The sequence below is a fragment of the Dermacentor andersoni genome, chromosome 2 (genome assembly GCF_023375885.2).
Source record: "Dermacentor andersoni chromosome 2, qqDerAnde1_hic_scaffold, whole genome shotgun sequence".
In the NCBI taxonomy this organism is placed as follows: Eukaryota; Metazoa; Arthropoda; class Arachnida; order Ixodida; family Ixodidae; genus Dermacentor; species Dermacentor andersoni.
In genome coordinates this window covers 110966508-110994497 of record NC_092815.1, presented here as the reverse complement: position 1 = coordinate 110994497, position 27990 = coordinate 110966508, and the positions used below count along the sequence as shown (strand labels likewise).

General features: G+C 44.0%; 2 protein-coding genes across 3 annotated transcripts in view; one reads left to right on the top strand and one right to left on the bottom strand.

The window, feature by feature from the left end:
* The window catches only part of LOC126541239 (pantetheinase-like), a 32859-nt gene extending 30016 nt beyond the window's left edge, over positions 1-2843 (bottom strand). The window contains exon 1 of the mRNA XM_050187932.3: positions 2354-2843. The gene's annotated coding sequence lies outside the window, so the exon portion shown is untranslated. The remainder of the gene's footprint in view (positions 1-2353) is intronic.
* On the top strand, positions 6-27822 carry Orc5 (origin recognition complex subunit 5). 2 transcript variants are annotated; one of them, XM_055076586.2, is made up of 10 exons: positions 6-1944; positions 3075-3205; positions 3260-3352; positions 4204-4365; positions 5716-6092; positions 13875-13989; positions 15677-15709; positions 19193-19312; positions 20461-20573; positions 27510-27822. In XM_055076586.2, exons 1-10 carry the CDS (start codon positions 1923-1925, stop codon positions 27556-27558), a joined length of 1215 nt encoding a protein of 404 aa, XP_054932561.1. In that variant the 5' UTR covers positions 6-1922; the 3' UTR covers positions 27559-27822. The 2 variants fall into 2 exon arrangements, with proteins under 2 accessions (XP_054932561.1, XP_050043900.1); XM_050187943.3 differs by having other exon boundaries at positions 7-1931.
* Positions 27823-27990: the final 168 nt, after the last annotated feature.

Here is a 27990-nt window from a genome sequence, read left to right as displayed (position 1 = left end):
AAAAAAAAAAGTGTGCTAAATCACTAGAAATGTTTACAAATTATGTGGATCCAATGCACACGTTGCAATCTATGTGAAGTGAAACATCCTTGAAGTGATTTTGTGGCATAGAAATGTCTATTTTCATATTATGCAATGTGGAATCTCGTGGAATGTTATGCATCATGCGGGTCATAAATCTGATGTCATGCAACGTTTGTTTATGCATTTGATAATTCTCAAGCTATGCTGAAATCAGGGTTTGTACAACACGTTTGACTCAAAATTCCAGGGCAATTAAAGAACTTCAAGGATGCCAAAGGCCAAAATTCAAGGAGCAGAAACAAACCTTATTCGTAAACACAGACATAGAAAAATAGTGAAATCTCCTTCCTAGCAGCAATTTCTTGCAGCTAAGTAGCTTCAGGTCACTTTTTAAGTTGACTTTCCCATTGTAAGGTCAATGGCTTTCTGGCATGATGGTTAGCAGTGTTCAACCAAATTAAGATATTTGTCTTGTTAAGGCCAAATGCCTGAGACTTACTTTCGCTGGGCATTTTTACAGCGTAGGGCTCAAAAATAGCACCATGATGGCTGTGGTTTGAACCACATATCAAAACAACACAATGCTGACACAGCTTTGTCGCTTGACCCACAATGGCAACAATGACTTAAGCAAGCCTGTCGTTGGTAGCTGTGGACACACTATATTTCAATCGACACTCTTAAAAAATATCTGGGGTTGTTTCTCGATAAAAAATGTCCATGGCATAGTCCCTAAGTGGAGTTTGTAACCTTTAATGTTGAAAAGCCTCCCCCAACCCCAGTTTTCAAGAAGTTTAAGAGCTGTCGAATTTGTTTTTCCGAATTCAGGGGTTTTCAAGGAGGTGTACAAACACTGCGAATTGAAAATGCCAGCTCGTGCAGATACGTACCGAGATGTCGACACAGCAATGTCGCCAGGACAAAGGCATTATTGTTTGTCAAGGGAAGAATGCCAGGAGAGGTGTATGCAGGGAGGTAAAACACGTGTTTTACACCTTTAAGGTTTCCATACCCTATGAGACATAGTGACACATCTATTCTTGGCCAACAATGGACACATGCCCAATGGCCCAAGAATGGGACAGGCCAAATACAAAAAATTTCAGCAATCTAAGGCGGCATGATGTTTGCAGATACCTATGAGCCCACATTATTGGAACAATTTTTATGTCACGATTTATTGTTTGATTGTGCATGGACAGAAGTGTACGTGCTAACACGTACAACTTTGTTGGTTAAAATTTCGTACTATATAAGCCAGAGTATCTGATGGCACATTAGTTGCCTGTGAAAGATGTTGCCGAAATATATAAAAAAAAAATTAAAGAAGCATATGTGCTAGTTCTTTGTGAAGCCTGTATTCTTCAGAGATACCCATGAACCGACTCACAGGTTTGATGTTGTGACATAATGCTAGATTACGCAGAGCAGGGGTGCGCCACTATCCTATGCCTTGTCGAGTCAATACCCAGTGGTAACAGATCATTTTGATTGAGCTAGCTTACATCCGCCCGTTATATACCGCTTATGTATATATCCGGCCAGATAACGACGGCTGCGAAACCGCGCTGAACAAGGAAGTTTCGCTTTTGAAGAATACAACCATGCATAGTTCGAATATTGCCAATCAAGTGCTGCCAGCAGGGGCACACATCAGCACCACCACAATTTAATTCGCGAGCTGAAACATGGATCTTAATACCAGCAGCGAAATCATCATTGCCACGCACTGCGAATTTTGCGACGTCTGCAACTTTCAGCTTACGGCGACAAAAATACTTAGTTTCGCGTCTGAGTGGCGTAGCATGGTTGCAAACAACTCCGCCTATTTAGAAGCGTGCACTTTGGGCGAGTTGATATGTCATGACTTTTTGTGAGTTGAGACGATTCTAACACCGATGGGTCATGTAAGTGCAGCGGGTACGTTTCCAAATTTATTCCTAACGATCATTTTATTGCAGCCGCTAGCGCTCACCCTCTTCTCCGTTCCTTTTCATTACGCCTTCCACCTTCCTTTCTTGTTCATTCCGAGTTGTGCTACAGCCTAAAAAAAGTCCGCTTATTTAGCTCGCGCACGCTCGAGCTTACTAATTTAAGCATTTTTAATTCAGTTTAAAGTAACGCGCCTGCTTTTCGAATACAAACAAGGTCGGTAACGAGGTCAGGTAAGTCGACGAAGTCACATGAGCGTGTGCACATGTGCACGAAAAAAAAAAAAAAACATGCTCAAGATTTCAGGCATGTAATACTTCCTTAGTACGTAACAAGGCTGCGAAGCGTCAGAAGTATACTGTGCACTACCAACGTACTGCGTCGTACTTTTACTTACGTCACTGGACTGTTGCGTTCTTCACTCGTGCCGATTTGAGAGCGAAGCGGCGGCTGTTGAGGAAAAAAAAAACGTGGGGGGCGTTGTTCAGCGGCTTGATGTAGCTTGATGCCAGCTGCTGCTACATGTATCCTTACAGAGCACTTTCCTCACTAGGTACCGTTCAGCGGGTGATATGCAGCTGGTTTTATGTTGCTAACGTGTGGGCGAGGCCAATGATGCAGCAAAATGTTATCTACCACAGTGTAGAGTCGCGAACCAAGCGATAGGAGTGATACCGGTGATACGACGAATACGCAAACAAACGGTACAATCGTTTGATACCAGTGGCAAGGGCGGTTATCGTTGTGAACAAGATTGTTATCAGTCACACAGCAGAGATGTGGCGAACCATGTGAGAATGACACACGTACACCGTTAAAGCCCAGTTTAAGCAACTGTGTGATACTGGGGGCGTAGAACCGGTAGAACAACAAACCCTGGCGGTGCCAAGGGCGGTGATCCACAGACCACTATCACCAGTCTTAGGCGAATTTATTGCTCAAGTTACAGCCTCATGCTTATCTCGCTTTTCATAAATCTCTCTAGTTTGCTGGAGTTTAATTTTACGAAGGATTTTGTTTTTCTTTTTGGCACCGCGTGCCGCCTTCTTTGTAGACACAGTTTCGGCTACAAGTGGCTACGGCTCAAACTTTTGACTGCGGTTTTGTCTATTGGCTAGGGCCGAGGTCGACGCCCGCCAGAAACGAAACGGGAGAGCTGATCATGGATGTTGGGAGCGTGCAGTCGGTGCTAGCTCAAAATCCATGTCGGGAAAAGCAAGTTGAGGCGATTCTAACAGCGATGGCTCATGTAAGTGCAGCGGGTACGTTTCAAAATTTATTCCTAACGATCGTTTTATTGCAGCCCCTCGGCGGACCCTGTCAATGCATCTTTGTCTACGGCCATGCGTCCACCGGCAAGACGCGCACCGTGCACAGTATCATGAAAACATTGAACGTGAGTATGCACTTCAGCTGCAGTCTTGAGCCTGTTTTTGTGATGAATCGCGTGGTGAAATGCACAGAAACGAGTGAAATATGTGCGTGACGACAGCGCGAGCTAGAGCTATGCAGCAGGCAGGGAAAAAGTGCCGGCACTTCGCTCTGGCTGCAGTAGTGGGACCAAACTGCCGGCGACCGTGTGGAAGCAGTGGAAGTTTGCCGGCAGAATACCTAAGAAAAAAAAATGCAGAAAATCCGGTTGGCAGAGCAACTCTGATAATTTGGAGACAGACGAAACTGAAAGCCAGCAGTCTGTTCTGTCTACAAATAATCAGAGTTGCCGTTACGGCCGCGAACATTGCTATTTTTTATAGTATTCTGTCGACAAACTTCCACATGGTTGCAAAAGAATGTCCGCAGTTTGGTAACATGACTGCAAAGCCAATGGGGGCAAAGTGCCGGCAACAATCCACACAGCCTACTCTGCTGGCAAAATGGACAGTTCCATGTACTTATGCCACTCGGGCTGCCTGAACTGTTACTGATGGCTGTTGTGACGGAGCTTGTCGAGGCTCGAGTGCATGCTACCGAGGCTCATTTGCAGTGAATGATAGTTTCAGCCAGGTAAAAAATGATGGTGTTGAGTTGCTGCTGGGGCGAGTAAGCCACTCGTTTAGCAGAGGTAGCCTTTTTTTTTTTTTGTCTTCAGGAATTCGCCTAAAGTGTTCAGCGGATATGCACATGTGACAAGTGTAAGACTGCATTGGAAGTATTGACTTGGTGTTGATTGTAAGCCAGCTTCCAGGTTGGCACAGAGGTGTGATGTCATGCAATATATTTAAAGGTGTGGTGTCTTTCCTGGTGTAGTTGCGGCATGCCTTTGTAAGTGGCCTGGAGACTTACACTCCCCGGTTGCTGTTTGGTGCTGTACTGAGTCAGCTGTTTGGGAGTACTGATGCCTGTGACAACTTGTGCGACTTTGTGAGACACCTTGCAGAAGAGCTGCCAGAAACACTCCCTGCTTACATTGTGAGTCTGCGCTTTTTCTTACTGAATATCTTGATAAGGGCATGCTTTTTTAGCAGTCAAGTCTTAAGTATCCTCTGAAAAAATAATGGATTGACCAAAAGTCAGCTTAAGATTATGAGTTGCAGTGCAAAAGAGAGAAAGAGAGAGAGATAAAGCATACAATTCTGGCCAGAGCACTTTGCTTTGGGCCACCTTAAAAGCGAATTAAATCATCTCACAAAATGCTGCAAGGCTGGACCTTGAAGCATATAGATGTGCAGGCAAGGAAAATGTTGGTATAGGATGCAGATGGGTAGCTTTATTTTGCTCGGTCATTGAACTCTGAAAAAATAGCAGAAATCAGTTAAAAATGCTCCCAACTACTTCAAAGGGAACCTCAAACTAAAATATGGGGATCCAGTTTTTTTAGACTAAGAGATGGAAAATGGGAATTATCCAAAGGCTACCTGAATGGGCCAAGCTGGCATCCCTTTGCAGGGATGTTGGTTTTATATTGGGTTTTTGGTATGATCCCTTACATGGATACAATTTGGATGTGTAATAAATGTAAGGTCAAAAGGTAGGAAGGTGTTAGTATGAATGTGAGATCATGTACAGATGAATATCATATATAACATTAAGAAGTCAGGCTTAACAAGTCATTTAATGTGTAGAATTAGTAACTGATGTTCTGTTCTATTAGCAGAATGGGTCAGAAAGGAAAGAGAAATGCTGTTGATGACAGCAGAAATATAGATGGAGCATTGAGGTTTAAAAAAAGTTTGCAAGCACCTTGTAATTTTCCACGAGTAAGAATGGGGACAAAAGAAAAGGAAGTGCACAGGGCAAGCGCTGACTTGCAATTAATTGCACTTCCTTTTCTGTTTTCTCCATCTTTAACTTAGTGCTGCTTAAAACCTAGAGCTGAAGTACGTACCAACTGTTTCAGTTTTCCATTGAAACTTGCAGGCCTAAGGTGGGTTTTGCCAATGCAAGGCAGTTGTTATTGGAGATATCTGGCCTTTGTCCCACCCACCATGGACATTAGACAGGCAGGCAATGATAAAAGTATGGAAAGGTGTACACAAAAGTGGAATGTATGTAGGGTGCAGAAATATGTTCTCTTTCTCTTGCCTTTTTGTGCCATGCCTTTGAAATAGGTATACATAGTTTCAGAAGAATACACTCATGAGCTAGTTGGTACATCTTCTTGAAATGTACAATGTTTGTGCAGCACAATAAAAATGGAGACAGAATGGAGTCCATTTTGTTCCTGTGTTCCTTTCTTGTCTCCGTTTTTATTGTCATGCACAAATTTTGTACAGTTCAAAATGGATAGTTAGGCTAGCTCAACTTTTTGAACCTTTGCAGGTTGTGGACCAGGCTGAAAGACTACGTGGCCAAGGTCTGCTGGGGGCACTGGCACGTCTGCGAGAGCTGTCAGGGCGGCCTTTGTGTTGTATACTGCTCTCACGTGTTCCTTGGGAAAAGTTCCGGGAAGCAGGCATCGGTTCGCCCTACCGCGTCCACTTCCCGCAGTACACTGCTTCGGAGCTCAGCCAGCTGTTGGGCGGTGATACATTGCTTCCCACTGTACTTGGGGGAACCACCCTTAGCCTGCGGGAGCTGCAACACGCTGCAGCTGGCATTGGCACCACCCCCGAAGGTGACAGCTGTGCCTCCTGGCGGAAAGAGGTGGCATCACGCCTCCGCCAGCGTCTCCAATCTGTCTACCTTCGAGAGAAAAGGTAGGCATTTCACACAACTGTATGGTCAGATCTGCTGTTGGGACGTGCAAGCAGATTATATTTCTCTCTATGGCTACTCTAAAACTAATTGTCTTTGTGGCGAAGGAACTGTGGCAAATGCCGCTGGTTTCTCTCTCTGCATCAACACTGCTTCTGTGAGCAGCTTCAGAACATCCAACTTGCAAGCCATGCCATGTGTGTGCTCCTTACAACAATAGACTTGACTAAAGCGAACACGTTTTCAGACAATTCAGTTCACAAAAAGTGCACTGAATGTATCGAAAGCTAATCAAGGATCCCTGGACTGCTCATCTTATCAGGAAATTAGCTTTACAGAGTTCATCTGAAAGGACTGTGCTGATGCACTTAGCGAGACAACACGAAGATGTACTTCTTGTGGCCTTTCACATTCATGCTGTGAAAAGCAAACTTACCTGTTTAGTAAATTATACTGACTGATGTGTATGTGGCCAATCTCTTGTGAATAGAACTGTTGCCCTAGTGATTTGTGGCGATTATGTGGCTGTAGGCTATAGTGGCTTGGATACTGCAACGATGCTAATTCATACTGCAAATAAAACCTGAAATGTTGAATTGATGCAAGAAGTTGGCATGCATGCGAAAGCTTTTATGCTATTTAGTATGTATACGACAATGATTTGAGTAAAGACCATCTTGTGAAACATAAGACGACAACCAGCTTAGAAATCATATTTCTACATACCAATATTTTTTTGGTGTCTGTTGCGTGGTCAGCTAATAAGCATAGGTCAATAAAATGCTTGGTAGCAGTGCATAATTTTATTACACAATTTTGAGAAACTAAACTGATAGTACTATTTGTCAGAAATCACATCTTTGTACATAATACCATATAGACTCATGTTAGGGGCCGCATCTTCAATTTGGCAGCCAAAAATTTTTGGGGAAAAATTTTCGACAGAGAAGCAATTGCATTCAGTGCCCTGATGATGCGTGCACGCATAGGTGAATTTTCGTGCACTGCATACATACTTTCGCATGCCGCTACTAGATAGCGAGAGCTGGGGTGTGCACAAGATCTGGAAAGTGCACAAGTCGCTGGCTGGGCCAACACCATTTTAACCAAAAGATTCGTGTAAGCGCCACACCTCGTCAAAATTGCAAGAAAAAAAGTGCTGCCTTTACATGAGTCCATACGGTATCAGTTAAGAAATATATAGTAACAGGGTTTAACTTTTCTGCACAGATATAAGACATGGAAATTAGAACCCTTGCATATACAGTTAAACCCCGATACAACAAAGTTGGTAAAATCGGTAATTTGATTTATTATATTGAAAGTCGACCTTTCATGCCGTTAAACGCAGTTGCCAATAGATTTTGCTTACACGGAAGGGGCCGCACAATATTGCCAATTATTGGGCAACTAAGAAAGGCAAATTCGCATGAGAAAAAGATTAATTTTGTTAAATATAAAAGTTGGCAATGAACAATACAGTTTCATGCCATGTTGATATCTTCACATGGGCAGTAAGCAACTAAGCCAGCGTGTCCACTCTGCCCTCCACGGCTTATTGGCAGAGAGAACTTACGGAGTCGCCATCTATCAAAAGAGCCTCCCTCGCGTAGTATGAGGGATCATGCGGCGCGCTCCTCGTAGGTTTGGCTTACGGCACTTAATAAAAACACCGTGCGGCAGCCCTCCTGTACATTTCTGTAAGTACTCTAAAAACGAGCAAACTTTATTACTTCCGAAATAATAATCTTGGGCAGACTGAAAGCACAGAATCGTTTACGGATGCTATCTCTTTACCGAATACGTACAGTGAAAGCTACTGCGCGCGGTCGCCGTGATGGCATTTTCCGAACCGGCTTCTTGCCTGAAAGGTCGGCAATCGCTGAGCGCAAGCTATGTGAAATATGTTGTTACAGTTGGCGGTCTGTATAACCAAATGGCGCATAACAGAACGAAGCCTCAATGCATGCAGTGTTCACACGAGTTTGCGGCGACCGATTGAGCGTCTGCATGTATGCCCGCGCACAATGTTTCGCTTTCACTGAGAGCGTTCTCGCACCGTGCTGTGAGCTTTAGGCCGCAGCATATGAGCATTTAAAAGTCCACAAGCAACCATTGTTGCGTGTATGTTATCAGAGCAGTTCAAGCACAATTTCGTTTTAACAAGGGACTTCGATGCCTACGGCGACTGTGATGTGCCGTCGCGACAATTCAATATTTCTTTTTCTTCTAAATTCTTGGACGTCTCAATATTATTTTTAAAGTTGCGTTGCACTGTATGCAGTCAGCGGGCGATTTCTCACTGCTTCTTTTTTGTAATCCAGTGCGTTAATTCATAACACAAACATGGCTATATGCCATGCCTTTATTTAATGCACTCCCTTTCCATTCCAGTGAACTTGCCAGTGTCTAGCATCAACAAGTTCATAGACCAAACCATCGTGACATTAGCCAAGCAGGGAGCACGGGCGAACGTCTCAGTGCGCATTTTCTGCTACTCACCGAAAATCGCAGTCCCGGCGCCATAGCAGAAATATTCCTCGAGTCTGTGCTTGCTGCATACCCGAGTTGTAGCCGATGACTGTTTGCCAGTTCTAAGTTTCGTGATTCAAGCTTGACGGAGCTTCTTGTTCTGCAGCTACGTGTGAATAAGGCTGACAATGGGCTCCGTTGCGTACGTTCGGCACTGCGGCACCGAGCAGTAGCCTACCATGCTGCACGCCTCCAAAGGCAGCCACTACCTATTATAGTGATTTCAAATGTTGTCAAGCAGACACCCAAGGTGGGAAAGCCTCACCACTTAATCAGAACCGCAGCGCAGGTAGGACTTTAAACTTTCGTTTTCAGCTCGCTTCGGCGCTTCCGAAGCAGACGACGCAGCCACCGTGTTCACGTGATCCTTCATGCCACGTCACGCCGACGGTGTCACCAGCTTTTCCAGTGGTGGAGCTCGCCCCCAGTAGTGTCACCTGTAGTGAGACAACGCTATCCTGAAAATTGCTGGCGTCTGCCTTTTGCTTCGAAAGTCGACATTATGCAACCTCGAGTACTAAGCACGCCGAAAGCGGGCTATGTATGCACTGACAGCCATATGCAGTCACAGCCACACTAGAAAAGGAGATGTGCGCTAACCTGCCCCCTATTTCCTCCGACCACCCAAACTTGTGCGTGCTTGATTGCATTACCATGAGCTTGCTCCCCTCCACCCTTTTCCATTTTCTCACATGGGAAGACAAAGCTCATCAAGCCGTAAACCCTCTTGACTCAACCTTGCTTGCGTTTGCTTGCACCCAAAGCATACAGTACACGGGGTGCAATGGGATCTTATCACACTTGGACTTTACAGGGAACATGATACTGCTCCGCTTCGATGGTCGGTCGCTGTTGGCTGCCTAGCGCGCAGTTTGGTAGGCGCGTTCACTGGCAGCCTTGGTTGACCATCTGCGTCTGTGGAAGTTTTCATTGTCTCGGTATTCCTTCACGGCGGCAGTGATATTTCATTATATCGAAATTGTATATACACACATTTTTTTATGCAGTTAAACCTCAATATAATACAGTAGGTCAAATCAGCAACTTGCTTCATCATATCAAAATTTCATTGTATAGAAATACAACTTTTTATTCAAAAAAGTACAGTCACCGATCGATTTTGCTTACACGGAAAGGGCCTGCAGAATTTTCTTAATTATCGGGCAATCGAAAAAAGCACATTTGAATGAGAAAACAATTAGCTTTAATGAATCTGGGAGTCGGCGACGAATGATAGAACTTCATTCCACGTCGACGATATCTTCACATCGACGGTACGAATTAAGAGAAGCCAGCCACGTTTTCGCATGCACCCCACCCCCACGGCTGATCGCGCGACCCCCGCTAGAACGATGCTATCATGAAAAGTGCCAGCAGCAGGGAGTGAATGCTTCATCTGCCTCTCGCTCAAACGGGTCACCGAAACTCGAGATTACACAATCTCCAATACTAAGCGCGCTTACAGCTTACATGATGACATGCGGTCTCGGCACGCCCACTCTTTGCACACGCGGCAGATTACCTCTAAAGCAAGGCGTGCGGCTGCATATGCGCTCAGCCGCGCTTACAGCCATGTGCCGCCACGACTGAGACACATGCCAGAAGTTGCGACAGGCGCCAACTTACCCCGCCCCTCGCGTGCGCTTCATCGCGTTACCGCAAGCTCGTTCTCTTCCCCTCTTTCCCTTTGCTTGCGTGGGCAGGCGGCACTCGTGTATAAAGCGATCATCTTTCTTTCTCACTCTCGCACACCTTCACTCATACCTAAAGTGCAAAGTACACGGGGCACAATAGGATCTTATCGCACTTGGACTTTATACGGAACAAGATGCGGCTTCACTACGGTGGTCGCTCTTGTTGCACTGCGATTTAAGAGGTGCATTTACAAGCAACCGCTTGTAATTCAGTCATTTGACCATCTGCATCTGCAGAAGTTTCCATTTACTGTCTCAGCATTCCTTTGCAGTGGAAGCGAAATGTCGTTATATTGAAATCGCAAACGACACACTCCGTTACATTGAGGCTCCAAATACATAGTTTTCTATGGACAGAAGTTTATAAAAAGTCAAATAGTTTATTATATTGATAATTTGTTTATATTGATAATTTGTTTATATTGAAGTTTGTTATGTCGAGGTTCAACTGTATTAACATACGTACACTTAAAATCATACGTTAACCTCTCACTGTCCATGATAACCCACAGACTTCTCAATGCGAGAAATTGTCGCTATTTCGCTTCTACAGACATCATGGACAACCAATTCTCAACAGGATGCTAATGGCAAGTCACAGACCTAGCTAGATTTATGGATTACAGCCCAAGAAATGTCTCAGCATTCGCACTTCACTAGTAGATAGCTTACCTCTGAAAATACATAACTGAGCATGACACATCATCCAACCACAGGGTGTCTTTAGATGGAAACATGATCCACGTGTTGACATAACACCAGGACCCTGCACTGCACTGGCGATTTCTGAGATCCCGCTTTGCCAGCACTGCAGTTCTAATGAGCGTGCTGCTCATAGAAGGTGCAACATTACAGAAACTATCGCCAGCACAGCAATGTTCAGGGTACTGTCTGCTGTTAGAAATTTGTCCCATTATTGTGCCCCTGTTGGAAACATCATGTCACAAAATTATAGAAACAAGTGCAGTGTCTCTATTAAATAAATACTTATCATATTTTCAATTCGACACAGAAAATTCTTTAAAGGGCCCCTCAGCAGGCCCCATAGCAAATTTTGGTTGTACGCTGGAAGTTGTTACATGTCCTCTTGGGAGCATTCTGCCGCAAAAATTTTAAAGTCGGCTCATTAATAGCTGCGATAGAAATATTTCAGTGCTGCGAACCCATGATTTCAGCAGATGGGCTCCACTGCCAAGCAAGCTGCTCTCTCCACTCACCCCATCTAGGCTTCGCAAGTGGAATTCCTTCCCTGCATTCTCCCATACCAGCCCTCAAGGATCGTTTGACGCATACGTCACAGGCCCCGCCTTCATTTTTTTTTTTTCTCCTCATCACTTTGTTTTTCTGCGCTACGCATTTCCGCTGACCGTGCCGTGCATGAGCTGTTGTCTAGTTCGTGCAGCGCACGATTTTGCGCGCTGTGCACAAGGAAACATGACTAGCGGTATAATTCAGTGCTACACGAATACTGAGGCAGAACAAGCGGATCGCAGAGCGTGATCACGCATTGAAACGCTAAAAAATGATCACGCTCTAAAATATGGCATAGTTTCGGTACCTGCGCACGTGACCACACGACCGTGGGAACAAGCAGACAAAGCGGAAGTAGTCAACCGCAAAAGTTTATGGGACGCAGGATCTGCCAAGAAGCCGAATTCTCGCAAAGCATGGTCACACAGGCTTGAATTACATGTTCCAGCATGTAGTGGCCTTAACCACCTACACAGTGATTCAGTAAATACGAAGTGTCATGCCTTAACAGTGCAGGAATTCACATTTGAAGGGAAAACCGCATCCCGTAAACTTTTGCTGTTGACTCTACATCTCTCTTGCTTCGGTGTGAAGTAAAACAAGAAACACGCAGACATTCTGTTTGTGTGTTTTATTATTTCTCTAAGCTTATATTCGTCAATTCAAGCAAGAGATCGCATAGATAACAGATGTCTTGAATAATTATCGAAGTCACGTGTCACCACGAGCAACGTCACACTGTGAACCCGATTACGTAGGCACAGGAGACATCATCACGACTACATCACCATTCCTCTCTGGGTGGATTCGCTGCAAGTGAAAAGGGAAATGGCGTTCGGATTGAAATTTCAGGCGTTTCCGCGGCGCGTAGCAATGTAGTTCTTTGCAAACACGATCATTGGCGCGCATTGTACGCTCTGCGCTTGTCAGCTCAAGATGGCCAGACCTGGTGAGGGGCCCTTTAAGGATTATACTTGTGTTGACACAGAGCATTGAAACATTGGAATAAGTTTGACATACCATGTGACATGACATAAACAATAAATACATATGTCTTAACTGCTGCCAAGTAGGCTCTGTTATTTTTTTTAAAGAAAAATTATTTATTTGATATCAAAGTAGCTTTTCTGTGTTTTTTTTTATATGCTCTCGTATGTAACTCTGTGTAATAGGTTTTTCTGAATAGTGGCACTGCTTTCACCTGTTACACGCAGCCGGGTGCACAGTATTGTCTACTTCTAACATTTTCCACATGTCTTCTTTTTTCCATCTTCTGGTTCCCCCAAGGAGTGTTACGTGTTGTTTTCATTCTCTTGCGTTGGTTTTCTCAGAGTGCTTTTCCTTTTAGTGCTGTCGTCTATGTGCCAGCAGGCAGTCAGGATTGACCGTTGCACTTCAAGCCCATTGCTTGGGCATCGGGGGGTTCCCAAAGAATCCGTCTTGGGTCCGATACTGTTTTTGCTGTACGTCAACGACATTTCTTCTCTAGTTGAAGCAATTGTACAAGTGAAGCTTTTTGTTGATGATTGTTTGATTTATTCCCCTATAAAATGGGAAGATGACCAGACTAAATTGAAGGGACACTTATAGGCGTTAGACGAGTGATGCGCGAAATGGGACATTGAAAAGAAATCTTAGCAAAACAAAATTTACGCTTATAAACACAAGCAAGCGCAAACTTGCGTTCAAGTAACACATTGAATGATCATGTTTTAGAGAGTGCACATTGTTTGAAATACTTAGGAATCCCTATTATGCACACATTACAATGGCACTCACATGCTTAAACTAACTACATTAATAGTTCTTCCTGTGAGGCATGCAAATCTCTGGAACGCTGGAAACACATGATGCAAATTTGCCATTAGCTTGACATGTAAAATAACTTATCTTTTAATGAGCTGTCATAATCAAAGACTGAAAGTGATGTATCATCGTTGTCGTCAAGCTACACAAGAACGTGTTCTGTTGCCCATTTCGTGATGGCAGTGCCGATGTTGATGACTAGTCTGGCTCTGACGGTAGCCTGCTATGAACATTGTGAATGGAGTTTTGGTTTAGTGTCTATTTGCACAGTGAAGGCAATTCATTGTTTATTTCTTGTTTTTTGAAGGCACACATTAAAATCTGTTAAATAATTCATTTTGAGCTGCTGTTTTTGCTTGAATATGTAAGCAAAATAAATATTTTCAGCAGGGAATAATGTCATGTACATTCGTGCTGACCATCCAAGTTATTTTCAGTAATTCACAGGAGATCCCATGAGTGCACAATTGAGGGTCTGTGTCTCTTTGCATGTCTGCCCAGTGGAAGCCAGCAGCCTGTTCGAATCGAGTTGCCATTCCATGCACGGTTCTTACTGCTGGCAGCTTACCTGGCTTCGTACAACCCTCCGGGCACAGACCGCAAGTTCTTTGTCAAGGTGATCACAGGGATGTGCTGGAAGCACCCCTTTCTTTTTTCTCGACTCTGCAGCACTCTGTTGACAGCTCTGTTGAAATTTTAGCTGCGCCATATCTTTCTGCTTGAGCTGGCTGTTGACTCTGAAGCATGAGAGAGTGCAGTTCAACCTTGACTCTCTGCTGCTGTACCCTCACCATTTGTTCCCACTTTTATTTGCCATGCATCACAGATTTCAAAGAACTTTCTGACAAATCCTCAATGCCTGTTTTCAAGATAGTACAGGTGATGTCTGATTTTGAGAAGAGGCATTTTATTATTGACGATGTTTGTTGACTTCGTTTTGTTTTCAGAAGTTCTGTGTGTGTTTGATAGTGACCTTTTCTGTTGCTTTGCTCTTTCAATTTTTTTTCTAGGGTTCAATTACTGACTTCTTTGGTTGACTTGTGTGCCATGCCAACAGTTCACAAGCATTTGACAGTACACATGCATTTGACAGTACGTGCCATGCATTTGACAGTACACAAGCAACCATTGTTGCATGGGTGCTAACAGAGTAGTTCAAAATAATTTCGTTATAACTAGGGACTTCGACGCCGTTGCAACGATTCAGTCTTCTTCTTTTTTCATTTCTTTTAAATTATTGGACGTCTCATTACCATTATTTCTCAAGTTGCATTGCACTGTACATTTATCAGTCTTCTCAGCAAGCAATTTCCCGCTGCTTCTTTTTGTTAATCCAATATAGTACATTCATTGTTTGGTGCTAACACAAACATGAGCATATGCCATGCCTTTGTTTTTTTTTAACACCCTCCTTACTGTTCCCTTTCCATTCCAGTGAACTTGCCAGTGTCTAGCATAAACGAGTTCATAGATCAAAGCTTCATGACATTAGCTGGACAGCGCGGACTGGCGAACGTCTCGGTGCGCAATTTCTGCTACTCACTGAACATCGCAACCTCAACACCATATCACAAATCTTCCTCGCGGAAGTGTTTGCTGCATACCCGAGTTGTAGCCGATGGCTGCTTGCTGGTTCTAAATTTTGCGATCCACTTCACGCAGTTTCTTGTCCTGCGGGTATGCGTGAAGGCTGACGCCAGGTTCCGTTGCATGCGTCTGACATTGCGGCACCGAGCAGTAGCCTACCATGTTGGACGCCTTCAAAGGCAGCCACTACCGATTATAGTGCTTTCAAATGTTGTCGATTAGACTCCTGAAGTGGGAAAACCTCCTCACTTAATAAGAACTGTGTGCAGGTGGAAATTTAGTTTTCAGCTTGCTTTGCTGTTTCAAAAGCAGCCGACGCGGCCACTGTGTCCACGTGATCACTCATACCACGTTATGCCAACGGCAGCGCCAGCTTTTCTAGTGGTGGAGATCGCCCCCAATATCTGTAGTGGCTGCTATTTTTGTTCAGTGTAACCATATTTTTTGCTATATATTCTCACTGTAATTTTATCGTGTTAAGAATTGTTGAATATAAGGAATAATTTGATGTAAAAGGGTTCGATATAATTGGGTTCAACTGTATAAGCAAAGTGCACAAAAGAGTGTTAGTGCTTGTGGATAAGAAGTAATGATAGATATATGCATTGAGCCATGTTTGAGGTAGTTATTTCCTTGGGTGAGTGGTTTGCTGTGGAAGGTTTCTGTACCAAGAGACCTTACATGGAGTGTACAAGTGCTTCTTGCTTCTCATGCAGGCACGAGGTACAGGAACCAAACGGCAGAAAAAGGTAGGCTGGAGGCGTTTTTCTCCCTATTTTTAATGTGTTAGTATTCCTTGGGTACTTCACGGACTTTACAGAGGCTAACTATCTATCTATGTTTGTTTGTCTCTAAACGTTTTCCCACCATCCTGGGTCCCTGGGTATTCTGTGGTCGAATAGTTAGCGCATCAAGTTGCTGTGGTAACTGGGTTCAACACCAACCATTGGCCCATCTTGGGTCACTGAGTATGTGGTAGTGTGTACATATCTGTGGCTCTTCAAACGGCCTCTTTCTCGCTGACATTGGTAGATGATGGAGTGGATAAGTACCACTGTTCGAAGGAACTTTTTGATGCTGAATTGGAGTACTGGGTATTTTGTCACTTGGTCTGTTCTAGTCTTCAATGAACCTCTTTGACGCCAACTTGGGTTATTGGATAAGCACCAGTAGGTATGTGCTGCTCTACAATGATAAAAAGATCCTTTAAATTTCTCTAACGCTTGGTGGAATCAAACCCATGTCACATAGGTTTGTCAAGGACAGTAACCTGACGATTTAGCTAGCTGCGCCACAAATACACTCTATATGTGCCACTTTTCAGTGAACGTCTTTCACTCCAATGCTATAGTGAGCTGCGCCATGAATGCACTCAGTATGTGCCGCTTTTAAATGAACGTCTCGCCAACTTGGGTCACTGTGTATATGCCGCTGGGTGTGCGACAAAGGAGGGAACAATTCTCAGCGCACGCACTGGCGTGCCACGCTTCTCATCTCGGAGGCCTTGCATGGGCTTCTTGGCAGCACCACTAGATGGTGCGGCGTGTTTAGAAAAGAAGTGTAAGAGAGCAGCCCATCTGCCGTGTGACACGTTTCTCAGCGTTCGCACACACCGGCACGCCATGCATTTTAGAGGCCATGTGCAGGCCTTGTGGTGGCAACACTAGGTGGTGCCAAACATTCTTAGGGAATCGCGAAAGAAGAGTCCCGCTGCAGTACATGCCTGATCCACGGCGCACGCAGCTCATGCACTGTGGGCGGCATGATGCACCAGTGTTCATTCAGCTGCAACTGATTTCCCCAGTGCATTAGGATCTGGATGTCTCTTTTGATCATCCAGTGGAGTTGGTTAACCTCACACTTATAAAGTAAATGCAGTGAGTAGGCACAGTGGTACACACTTATAGTGGATGTTTTAGGGTCTTTCCTGTTTGCTGCCATGTAGCCAAGGGAAGGGAAGGACTACATGGTAACAGGACAGATATTTATTAAGGTCAAAGGACCTGCGAGTCCTCTGAAAGCTACAAGCTAAGCTAGTCATCCCACAGCTCATGCACTTGTGTGTCAATAGACAACAACGTTTGTCAGCTCTCTGAGGAGTCTGGGTTAAACTTTGACCTATACACCCATGCAGCTGATGATTGGCAGTTGAAGGTGGGCGTGTCAAGCCTTCCACATTTCTGATGCACTGTTTGTGCTTTAACCTCCTTGTACAGTTGCCATAATGTTCCCCATAAATCATTGCTCTAAGTTGTGTAGTACTATAAACCTGTATAGTACCTTTGGGTTCATGGTGATTAAAGGCCAGTAGTACTACCCAACCACTCTGGCCACTGATTTCCATGCATTCTGGTTTCCCTGCGAGGATGTCACTATATAATGCTCTCACGAGACTTGAGACTAGGTGCTGTAGCCAGCAAGCTTCTAACACTGATATTCATGTAAGGTTACGAACAAAGAATGTAAAAACTCCTGTGTTAAGAAATTCTTAAGGAGTCAGTTCAAGCTCATAATTGTTCTCATGTCCAGGTTTGAACAGTGAAAATGACAGCGTGAAGCTGACAACAATGATAAGGCAACATAACAGGATGAAGCCATTGCTAGATAGCGACCGAATGACATTTGCTGTGTAAGGTTGCTAGCTATCCAAGGACCGTCAATCTTTTATTCCAAAGTTTGGTTGATATCCGATATTCTGCGTGAATTTTGTTTCTCTTATCTGCTCGCTCCACTGTGTCTGTTGTCATGGCATGTTCTAAAGCGCCTTCCTCAGCTGCGGGAGGTTATGGGTTTGATTTCCACTGCCGCCGGGTACCCACTGGTTCTCAAATGGGCACAAACGCACCCTGACCTGGCATTTGGCTTTCTTCAGGGGTGATACGCCTGGGAAAGAAAGCCTGTGCCCTGAATTCCCCCCAAAATTCCCGTGAGCACAAAGAAGAAGAAAGTTATGTCTGGGCCACTACCATGGCGGCTATTTCCCATGAGGTGCCCCAAATGCCTCTATTGATGTGGGGACGCCTTCATGTTGGAGACAAACACCCCTTTCCAAGCGTTGAGGTCCCATAATGGCCATAGAGTTTCATACAATAATTATTAGAGGGAACTCTGGCGCTAGTGTACCAGCATGGGAATTATGGGAAGTACATGGATTTGCCTAAACTTCGTCCTTTTGGCTTCAAACGGCTTTGTGACTTTGTAATCTTGTCATTTTCAACAATGTACTGCGTAATAAATAATTAAATAAACACAATTAAAATTGTCCAATGGCAGGATTCGAACACAGGAACTCTAGCACAGAACCCCGATATTGAAACCATTAAGTCACAGACGCATGTATCGGCAAGCGAATGAAACGCCCTTATGTATTTATTGCGGGCATGCCAGTGCCTTGAGACACTTGGTGCATTTCGATTTAGCCACCTGGACAAGCTCAATCATTGCAATTAATAGCAATTGTGCGTGTTTGCGGCGTCTTTTGCACTTCGAAGAGTATAGATTGCGCTGAAATTTACAATAAGATTTATATAGCGTAATATACAAAGCCACAAAAACGTCTCAGTCCACAAGCACGAAGACCAGACAAATCCATATACTTCCCATCATTCCCACGGTGGTACAACGACTGCAGCGCCAGAGTTCCCTCTAGTAATTATTGTATGAAACTATGATAACGGCCGAGCACCAGGCCAGAAGCATGTTTGTACCTATTCTACCGGTAGGTACCTGGTGGCAGCACTTGCCTCCCACGGCCGCGACAGATGCTCTTCAGGGCCATCCGTAGTTGGACAACCGGGCACCTAGAGGCAACTCGTAAATCTCTATTGGGCCCCTTCGAAATGTGAGCCGCCACGAGAGCTGAGCACCAGGCCAGGGCACATCTCTACCAATTGGAAAAGAACCGGTGGGTTTCCGGCGGCACCAGGATTTGAACTCGGTACCTCACGCATGCGAGGCAGATGCTCTACTGCTAGGTCACTGCTGTAGTTTACTTATGGCAGTGCTGATATTTTCTTTTTCACTAACAAAATGGCTGCTGCATGACAACAATTTGCTTATGTTTTGAATATTCTTTCTTCATGTATATTCAATAGTACAAGATATAAAACACGGGCGGAGTATTAATACACAATTGGAGGTCCAAAAATTAGAACTGTTGGGGGGGGGGGGGGACCATTCAATGTCCTTTGTCATGTGTACGCTCCAATTCAGGAGTATTTGTCACTCCACAGTCCAACCACCTGAGCCAGCATCTGCTGGGTCCCAAGCAGTTTCCCCTCAACCGGCTAGTGGCCATTTTCCACGCCATTGTGGATGAACACGTGGCCCCCTCTGCTGTAACACTTGCCCAGGTGAGTGGGCTACACTCACTACATGGCCAACTGCAATGAGCTGTACGCATGGACTTACCAGTAGTGCAATTGCAGGTGTGTCTCAAAGGAAAGCTGTACTGAGTACTGAGTCTAGTATGCTGCTGAATCAAGCACATGCCCACTTTCGGCGTGTCCAAAGTAGAAAACTAATCTAGAAATGACATTTGAACTCCTAAACAAAGTGGAAATTTAATGTGAACTGGATTTTTCAGCAAGGACAATGGGCAGGGGTCTAATATGCATTGAACAATGGCGTCCGGTTTCCTAAAGTCAGCTTTGCTGCAGTATATTTGTGTTACATTATTTGAGAAAGCCTACGAACACTGCAAAGACAGTTTTCGTTTCATATCTGATTGCACCTTGCAGCAATTTTTGGCCCAATCTTCATGGGAAAAAGAGTGCATTAGAATCAGGTAAATACCATAATGAAACATTGTGAGCTACAATAATTGGTTATTGCCCTAGGGCAGGCCAGAAATAAGTCTCTTCGTTGGGATATAATATTTTTTTTGACATATGTTCGATGCATTCACTGTCCCCTAAGTTCTGCCGAGGCACACACTGCCACTAAAAGGGGTTGCTATTGGTGTTCACCATAGAGGCCAGGCATGTGTATGCTGACAGGTCAAGTTTGAATTATCTAGTGAAGACCAATTTTAGGACCGAAATAACAAAAGTTTGGGCCCATAGAAATGCATGGGCGTCAGGCCGGACCTTCAATCAGGATTCAATTAACCGGAGTCAAATTAACGAAAGTTGAAGTAACGGAAGTACATGGAGTTCTATGCATCTTGGCTGGATTGTGCCAGTTTGAATTATCCAACATTTCAAATTAATAAGTTATGAATTAACAAGGTTTTACTGTTGTAGAAAGTTTAATGGAATACAATGATGCAAAATATCGCACAACCTTAGTGTAGTATCTTTGGTCAGATCCCTCAAATTTTTATTGTCGTACTGGCCTTGTGGACATGCCAAATCTTCTTGTAACTACTTTCTAGACTAATTTATTCACAAATAGTGCTTTCCTTTGCTCTTCCTAATTGATTGTCAATGAATTAGCTCAATATTTTGTTGAGCTGCTTCTTGAGAACTCATTGTTTTTTGGCATCAAATCAATTCCAAAGGTGGAAAGCCTGGTGTCACTTCGTCTGCTGCAACGAGTGAGTCGGGAAGAACAGCTGAGCACGCCTCGTTACAAGTGCCTCGTCGACCTGGACTTCATTCGTGCTGTGGCAAGGTCTGTACTACTGTGTGGCTGCATAAAAATTTCACATTTTAGTTGCAACTCAGCCTATTTAGGTAATGCTTAGAACTTCAGTGTGTGTGTTTGTTTCAGTTTTCATCTTGCTTTGTGCTTTGGCTTCTATTTTTTTTTTTTTTTTGATGAATTTTTCTGGAGTCGGTGACAGCTCAAGAGTGCAATGGTTAGTACACTGCTGTACAACTCCAGGAGAACTTGTATAGATCTGTCTGCCAAATATATTCACTAGTTTAGTGACATCATTGCATAGTAGACTTTTTTCAATACCAACGTCTCTCTGGAACTATGTTTTGGAATGTGGAGGCGCACAGGGCAGTTGTGGTGTGGCTTTGTGAGTAGAGCTCGCACTGAACTCATGGGTTGACATTGAGTATAGTATAAGCAGTATGCTGTTAAACCTGCTTATTTAAAACCAGAATACAGTTAATCCTCAATATAACAAAATTCTAAATATAACAAAGTACTTAACTCTTTATAACTTCTTGTCCCCAGAACACCATGTATTTAAACTACACCTCAATATAGTTAAACCTCGATATAATGAACTTCAGTATAACAAAATTCTCGATATAACAAAGAAATTAACCTTTAATGACCTCTCGGCCATATAACACCATGTATTTAGAAACTCAATATAACGAAGTGTGTATGCGATTTCAATATACCGAAATTTCACTGTCGCCGCGAAGGAATGCCGAGACAATAAATGGAAACTTCCGCAGATGCAGATGGTCCAATGATTGAGCTACAAATGGCTGCTTGCAAACGCACCTCTCAAATCGCGCCGCGACAAGAGCAACGGTCGAAGTGTAGACGCGTCGTATTCCGCATAAAGTCCAGGTGCGATAAGATCCTATCGTGCACCATGCACTGTAGGCGTTAGATGCGAGTGAAAGCGTGTGAGGGTGTGACAAGAAAAATGATGGCTTCACGTGTGCGTAGCTGTAAGCGCGACTGAGTGCATACGCAGCATGGCGCCATGCTTTAGAGGTAACTGCCGCTTCTGCAAAGAGTGGGCGTGCCGAGACGGCGTGGCACAATGTAAGCTGTCTTACCGCGAGTTTGATATTGGAGGTTGCATAATCTCGAGTTTTGGTAACCCATTGGAGCGATCATAGCCGCGGGGGTGGAGTGCACGCAAGAAGCGTGGCTGGGTTCTCTTAATTCGTGCTGCCGATGTGAAGATATCGTCGACATACGTGGCTGACTCCCAAATTTATCAGAATGAATTGTTTTCTCATTGAAATTAGGTTTTTTTCCATTGCCCAATAATTCGAAAAATTTTTCGACCCCTTCCTGTATAAACATCGATCGGCGAATGTACTTATTTGCATAAAAGGTTTAATTTCAATAGAACGTAATTTTGATATAACGAAGCAAAATTGCCGACTTCGTTATATCGAAGTTTAACTGTTTAACAAAGTGTGTTTATACACGATTTAAATATAACAAAATTTCACTGCCGTCACAAATTTGTCATTCAGATTTGCTCTTTTCGAGTGCCCGATAATTTGGAAACTTTTGTGGCCCCACCCACGCAATAAAAATCTGTCGGCTACTGTACTTATTTTGCATAGAAGGGTAATTAAGCAAATTGCCAGTTTTACCGACTTTGTTATATAGAGGTTTAACTGTATATAGTGGAATCTTGTTGATATAATCTTCACGAGAACCAGAAAATAAGATGTATCATCCGGAAATCGTATTGCCCAAAGCGAGCTCCAAAAGGTATGAAAATAGGTGTATTCGGTGGTGACAAACTCAATACCAAAGATTCGTGTGACATCACTCAAAGACACATCAACCGCAGCTGGCACACTTTTATTCACCAATATTGATATAGCTTGTCAGTTTGTGCTGAACTTTCTTCTTTGTCTGTAAATGCCCTTAAATAAGTTCTTATTGAAGTGAAAAAGGGAAGCCGCTGTTTGCTCACTCCACTGAGCAGTGGTGCACCGCCAGCTGATGTAGCCGCGCTACTGCAGCAGCAGTTGACTGCCGGTGGTGCACTGCGTGCATTTTTCTTTCAGTGTGGCTAGGGCTTACTGCATTGTTTATGGTTCACCGGAATCTTAAGTTAGTACGCTGAAATGTAAGCTATGAGCTTTAGGAATACTAGTAAAAACCCAATTATGCAGTCGTGTTATCAACTTTCAGGGGAAAATGCAATTGCAATAACCTACCAAACGATGTATGAAAATAATCGCTCCTATGGGATATTGGCTGGGAAAAGAAAAGAAAGCGTATTATCCCAAAAAACTTATTACGGTCGCCGAACGATTTTCCGGACCTTGCGATGACCGAAAAATAGTCCAAAGAATCTAAGTCTCAAAAACTTGCTTACAAAAAAAAAAAAAATTGTTGAGGCTTAAGGTGGCCTAAAAAAATTTGATAATGTCTTACCTCATACTACGCTTGGAGGTGACCAGATTTTCTTGGATTTGCGCAAGAGTGATTTCGTCACTGTATACAGTCTGACAAGAGTGTCACCGCATCGGCGATCTCCGTTACCGGAGATCGCCATGAAGATAGAAGAAACAAACCATGTTTCTTTTCACCACTTGGCTCTCGTAAAGGCACACGAGGTGGCGCTGATCACACAAATGCGAAGCCGTGCAAACACACACAAAGATGTAATGTCTCTGAGACACACCTGCTCTGTAAACGCACCACATGCAAATAGCCACCGAAACTCCCACGTTAAGTTATTATGACGATAGTTCTAACTGAAAGAAGAAAGAAACAAGAAAAAGTGCCGCCCCTGGAGTGTTTTGCCAGCCAAAGAAGAGTGGGCATGGCCTTTGAGACATGAGAATGCTGCACAGTCTCTGTTGAAAGCGTGCGCCTCCCTATCTTGGAGGCTATAGTGTAGGCCACTGGAAACCAAGCCAGCGGAAAATCCAACATGATGGCCCCCAAAAACGGGTAGCATGGTTTGGAATGAGCAATTTAGTCCGGAAAATTGAACCTTGGGGCCGAAATTCAACCAGAAAGTCAGTATCTAAAATGCATTAGATCTATGGGAACCCTGACGGTGCACTTATGAAGTCCGAAATATCACCAAGTCCGAAAAATTCATCGACGATTGTATACAGAATCGTATCAACAAGATTCCACTGTATCAAAGTATTTCCTATATCAACCAGTTCTAATATGTATCCATGAATGTAAATCTCATGTTAATAAGTTTCAAGTACTAAACTGTCAATATGTTGAACTATTTTCAGTCCCCTTGTAATTTGATATGCAGTATAACCTTGTGCATAGAATCCCTTTACATACGACTTCCTGGCACTAACATTCACGATGAAGAACGAAAAAAATTACCCAGTACAGTTACGCTTATTTTTATTGTTCCTGCATTCCCGGAAAATCCGACCTTTTAGCACCGGCGTTCAGTAGATCGCCAAATTGTGATTGTATGATACACTTTCTGGCAGCTAGGTCCTAACTAAACAAAAAAAGTGTGAGGTGCGTGCAATCGAGAACAGTAGCCACACACTGCAGCAGCTTCCCTGCAATACTTGCCCGCCTGTCTCACATGAAAACGCTGGTGCGCATCAAGTTTCTTATTCCTGCACCAGCAAATCTCCTCCCAGGTCATTGCACACAGCATTCACAGCTATCACCTCCAACCGTATTGCGACAGGCATCTTCACTTAAGTGTTTCATAGTGCATAGGCCGTAGAGCCGCTGGAAGTGCACTGCACACTTTTAATAGGCAGTAACCCAAATGCACCCTCTGTTCCCTGCTACAGGAACTGCAAAGTTAGCGTCATATATCGCTCTAGTGGCATCGTAGGCATTGTATTCCGGTGTCTCCCACCAGCTTGATATTGTTTGGGATTTCCATCACAGTCTTGAAACACTACGCAATAAGAAAACGACAACGTGCATCTTGGGCCACCTCGGTCCTATAAGCTTGATGTGCGTTGGCTTCTTGTGTTGCAACATTTTGCACTGAGTGGGCATGTCAAAACTTCCCGCCAGAATGATCAGCTCGAAGAAGCTGCTGACCCAGGCTGAGTTCGAGGAGTGCAAACGTAAACTTGCCAAAGCCGTAAGGATGGCAAAGCGCGTTGTGGGCCGCTCGAGTCCCACCAGCACGGCGTGTGTCGGACCCTCATGCTGCAATGATTCGCGCAACGCAGATGTCAACTACAGTTGAGTCTGTAAATTTCTTTAGTGACTTCCGATCGTACATTTTCTCAGTTAGTACGTTATTTCTTTCATTTCTCAAAGTGTGAACAAGGTTCTACTGTACAGTTCAGTTTTTCACTTTTTGTCCCACATAATACTGAGCAAACCCCTTTGATCAAATGAGTGCCCCCGGACCATGTTGAAGATTCTCAGCATTGTATCGTGATATAGCAAGTGCCCATTACTGTACTTGAGAAAGAGAGAAACATTTATCAAGCACCTGCCGTATTTACATCACTCTAAGTTTACAGCGTATGACAGTGTATGACAGCGGGGGGGGGGGGGGGGGGGGGAAGGAAGAGCATACCCGCGGGCGCATTCAATAATGAAAATTTTTTTGTAGCTGGTATGGTCATAGCTGCTACGGTCCCACAGCATGTCATCATCCAGCAAAATTCCGCATTTGCCTACATAAGTGCGTTTGCATACATCCATAAGTATACACCGAAAGCACCCAACCACACAGAGCCATCGGGAAGGCTCTTTTGACATGTCCGGTTAGCATAAGTTCGCAGTCTTCTGCCGCCATCCACTCGTACCCACAGTGGAGCAGGCCCTTAAAGGACGGAGATCTAGGCTTGTCTCATGACCATGTTGCACGTAACTGGCAGGGACCGATCACGCATTTCGGCGACGTGTGCCGCAAACTTCGCCTTCAGCTCCGGAAAGCGCCCCGACTTCAGCCCACGGAAACCTCTTTGCTTGCCGTCACAGTTGAAAATTTTGCATCGCTGCCATCGCCACTCTCATGCCACCCATTAAAGGGAAGCTGAAGAGTCTGTCGAATTCAATAAGACGCTCATATACGGATGCGGGAACCTTATAAACCATGTAGATAAAATTTTGGGCTCTTTTTCTCAATTAGGAGCGACGTAATTGTCGGTTAAAATTGCGCTGTAGCTCCGCCCCCCGTCGAATGCCGCGCGCTGCTGCTGACGCTGACGATGCGAGCGAAGACCGGAAACCGCGGTGTTATGACGTCAACACTAGTGTTTCGTTCCTTCGCAGCCTCCGCGACCGTGCCTGACCGTGCTTGTTTCTGCGTACGTGCCATCGTAATCTGCTTCGATCGACCCTGCATTCCTTTGTTGGTGCGTCTGCGTGTAGGTAGAGTGGTAGTCAACGTGCGCAGCATCAGCTGAAGTGGTGCCCCCCCCCCCCCCCACTTGAGTGCTGTGTGCGTTGTAAAAATCTCAAAGATGTTGAAAAGCCCTTCCGAAAAGCGAACAAATGCACGGGACAGCAGAAAGCTATGGGTGGGGCCATAAAGCAAACATAAAATTGTAACTACATTGTAGCTCCCCTGATATCCTGTTAGTCTCGCATTTTTTATGGTGCCATGTTTTGGTTTCGATTGTAAGTCGACCTTCCCACTTCAGATTTTCAAATTTAAAAGATAGGTCGACTTACAATCGTGTAAATACGGTAAGTATGCATAGCTGCTGCAGTGCCCTCTGCATTCTGTATGAGTGGTTGACATTTTCTTCCAACTCAGAACAACCACTGAATAGCATGAGCAAGCAAAAGGTAATTTGATGAGTTACAGGTGACTTTTAATTAACATCACTCAAACAAAAGAAAGCCTTACTGCAGACTAAATTGTATGCTATAGAAGTGAAAGACTGAACTTAGTAAGTTGTAAGAATTTTTTGCTGTGCTTCAAGTACAAAATATGAGACAAAAAAGTTGCAAAAACCATCGACAATGATTGTCAGGGTAAGCGAATGGCCTTATTTAACAAACAAACATTTTCCTTGCTAAGTCACGCCATCGACCTTCGACCAACCACGAAAACAGGCCAAAGAGGCAAATAAAGCTATTCACTTCAATACTTCCATATTTATGATGCCTGCTGACATACTGGCATTGAGGTATCAATATGAAACTTTCCCTTCTAGTAATCTGCCAATTACCACAAAATGGACAAAAATACTGTTTCAAGAGAATACTCGTTTAGTCTAAACTAATTAAGCATTTCTCTTTAATCTTCCTTTCAATTGGCAGGCAGCACGTGCACTTTGTATTTGTGCGTAGCAATCCAGAAAAGAGGAGCTCCTCACTCGAATGGAAAGGTGCAAATAATAAACAACTCTTGTAAGGTTTTGGAATTTGCTTTAATAAGTGCTCTAGAATGCCCCCTTAATGCACCCTTGCCCAAGAAGAGTTGGAAGAACAACAAAGCCACATTGCCAAGCAAGAATGCCTCCTTTACACTTCAATATGTAGACCCAAATGCAAACGTTTGTGTTCGAGTATTCATTTGAGTATTCGAGTGTCATTTACAATGACAGTCATCTTCACTGGTTTCTGCACAGTATTATTATCACTGGCGAGCAGCTTGTAACAGTTGCTTCCAATGTGTGGTGTCAAAGCAGCTGCCTCTTGGCTGCTCAAAGGATACATTATGCACACAGCATTTGGATGTGGTCTTTGGTGCAACACAGCTTGTGATCTGTTAATGCACTCCTGTAGAACCATTTTCACGAAAGTTATCATCCACTAAAGCGAGACACCTATGCGCCTCATAGCTATGAAAATGTGTATTCTTATCTGTTATAGTATGTGTGGCATGTAGTAAGTTATGTTCAGTTCACCAGTGAAATGCTTATATAAGTTGTAACCATTGCATCACGAGAGGCGCATTTGAATGCTTGATGTAATGAAGGCCTTGTACTATGTTTAAACTTAACATGAGTTGTAATCTGTTCGCAGGACAGTTGCATTCGACATTTTGGGGCACCTGAACGACTTTGCCAGCTGAATATTCACCAGTCAACACAGCTGCTCAAGTTTGAGAAGAGGCCAACATGCCACAAGCTGCTCAGTGCTTCGGTAGTGTTTTCACTTGCAAAGCAACATTCCTGCTCACCTACACTTGTACAGCACATAGTACCATCAACTTCTTTCAAGATTTTTCATCCGGTGTTTATTGTGAACTCTTCTTTCTTTTTCAAAAATAAGCTTTTCTTTCGTCCTTTCTTCTCTGGAAGCTGTGTGTGTTGAATTATATTTTGAAACTTGGGTATTTCAGCCTGTTTCTTCAGCAGTGCAATCTGTGCTGCTGCTACATGCATATCTCTTGTGTAAGACGTTGCCAAATACTATAGCATACGCGCAAGGGGCAGAGGGGGGTGGGGTTTAAGAGGAAGCTTTAGTTCGGACCCAACTCCGACGCGGCCTATTCAAATACATG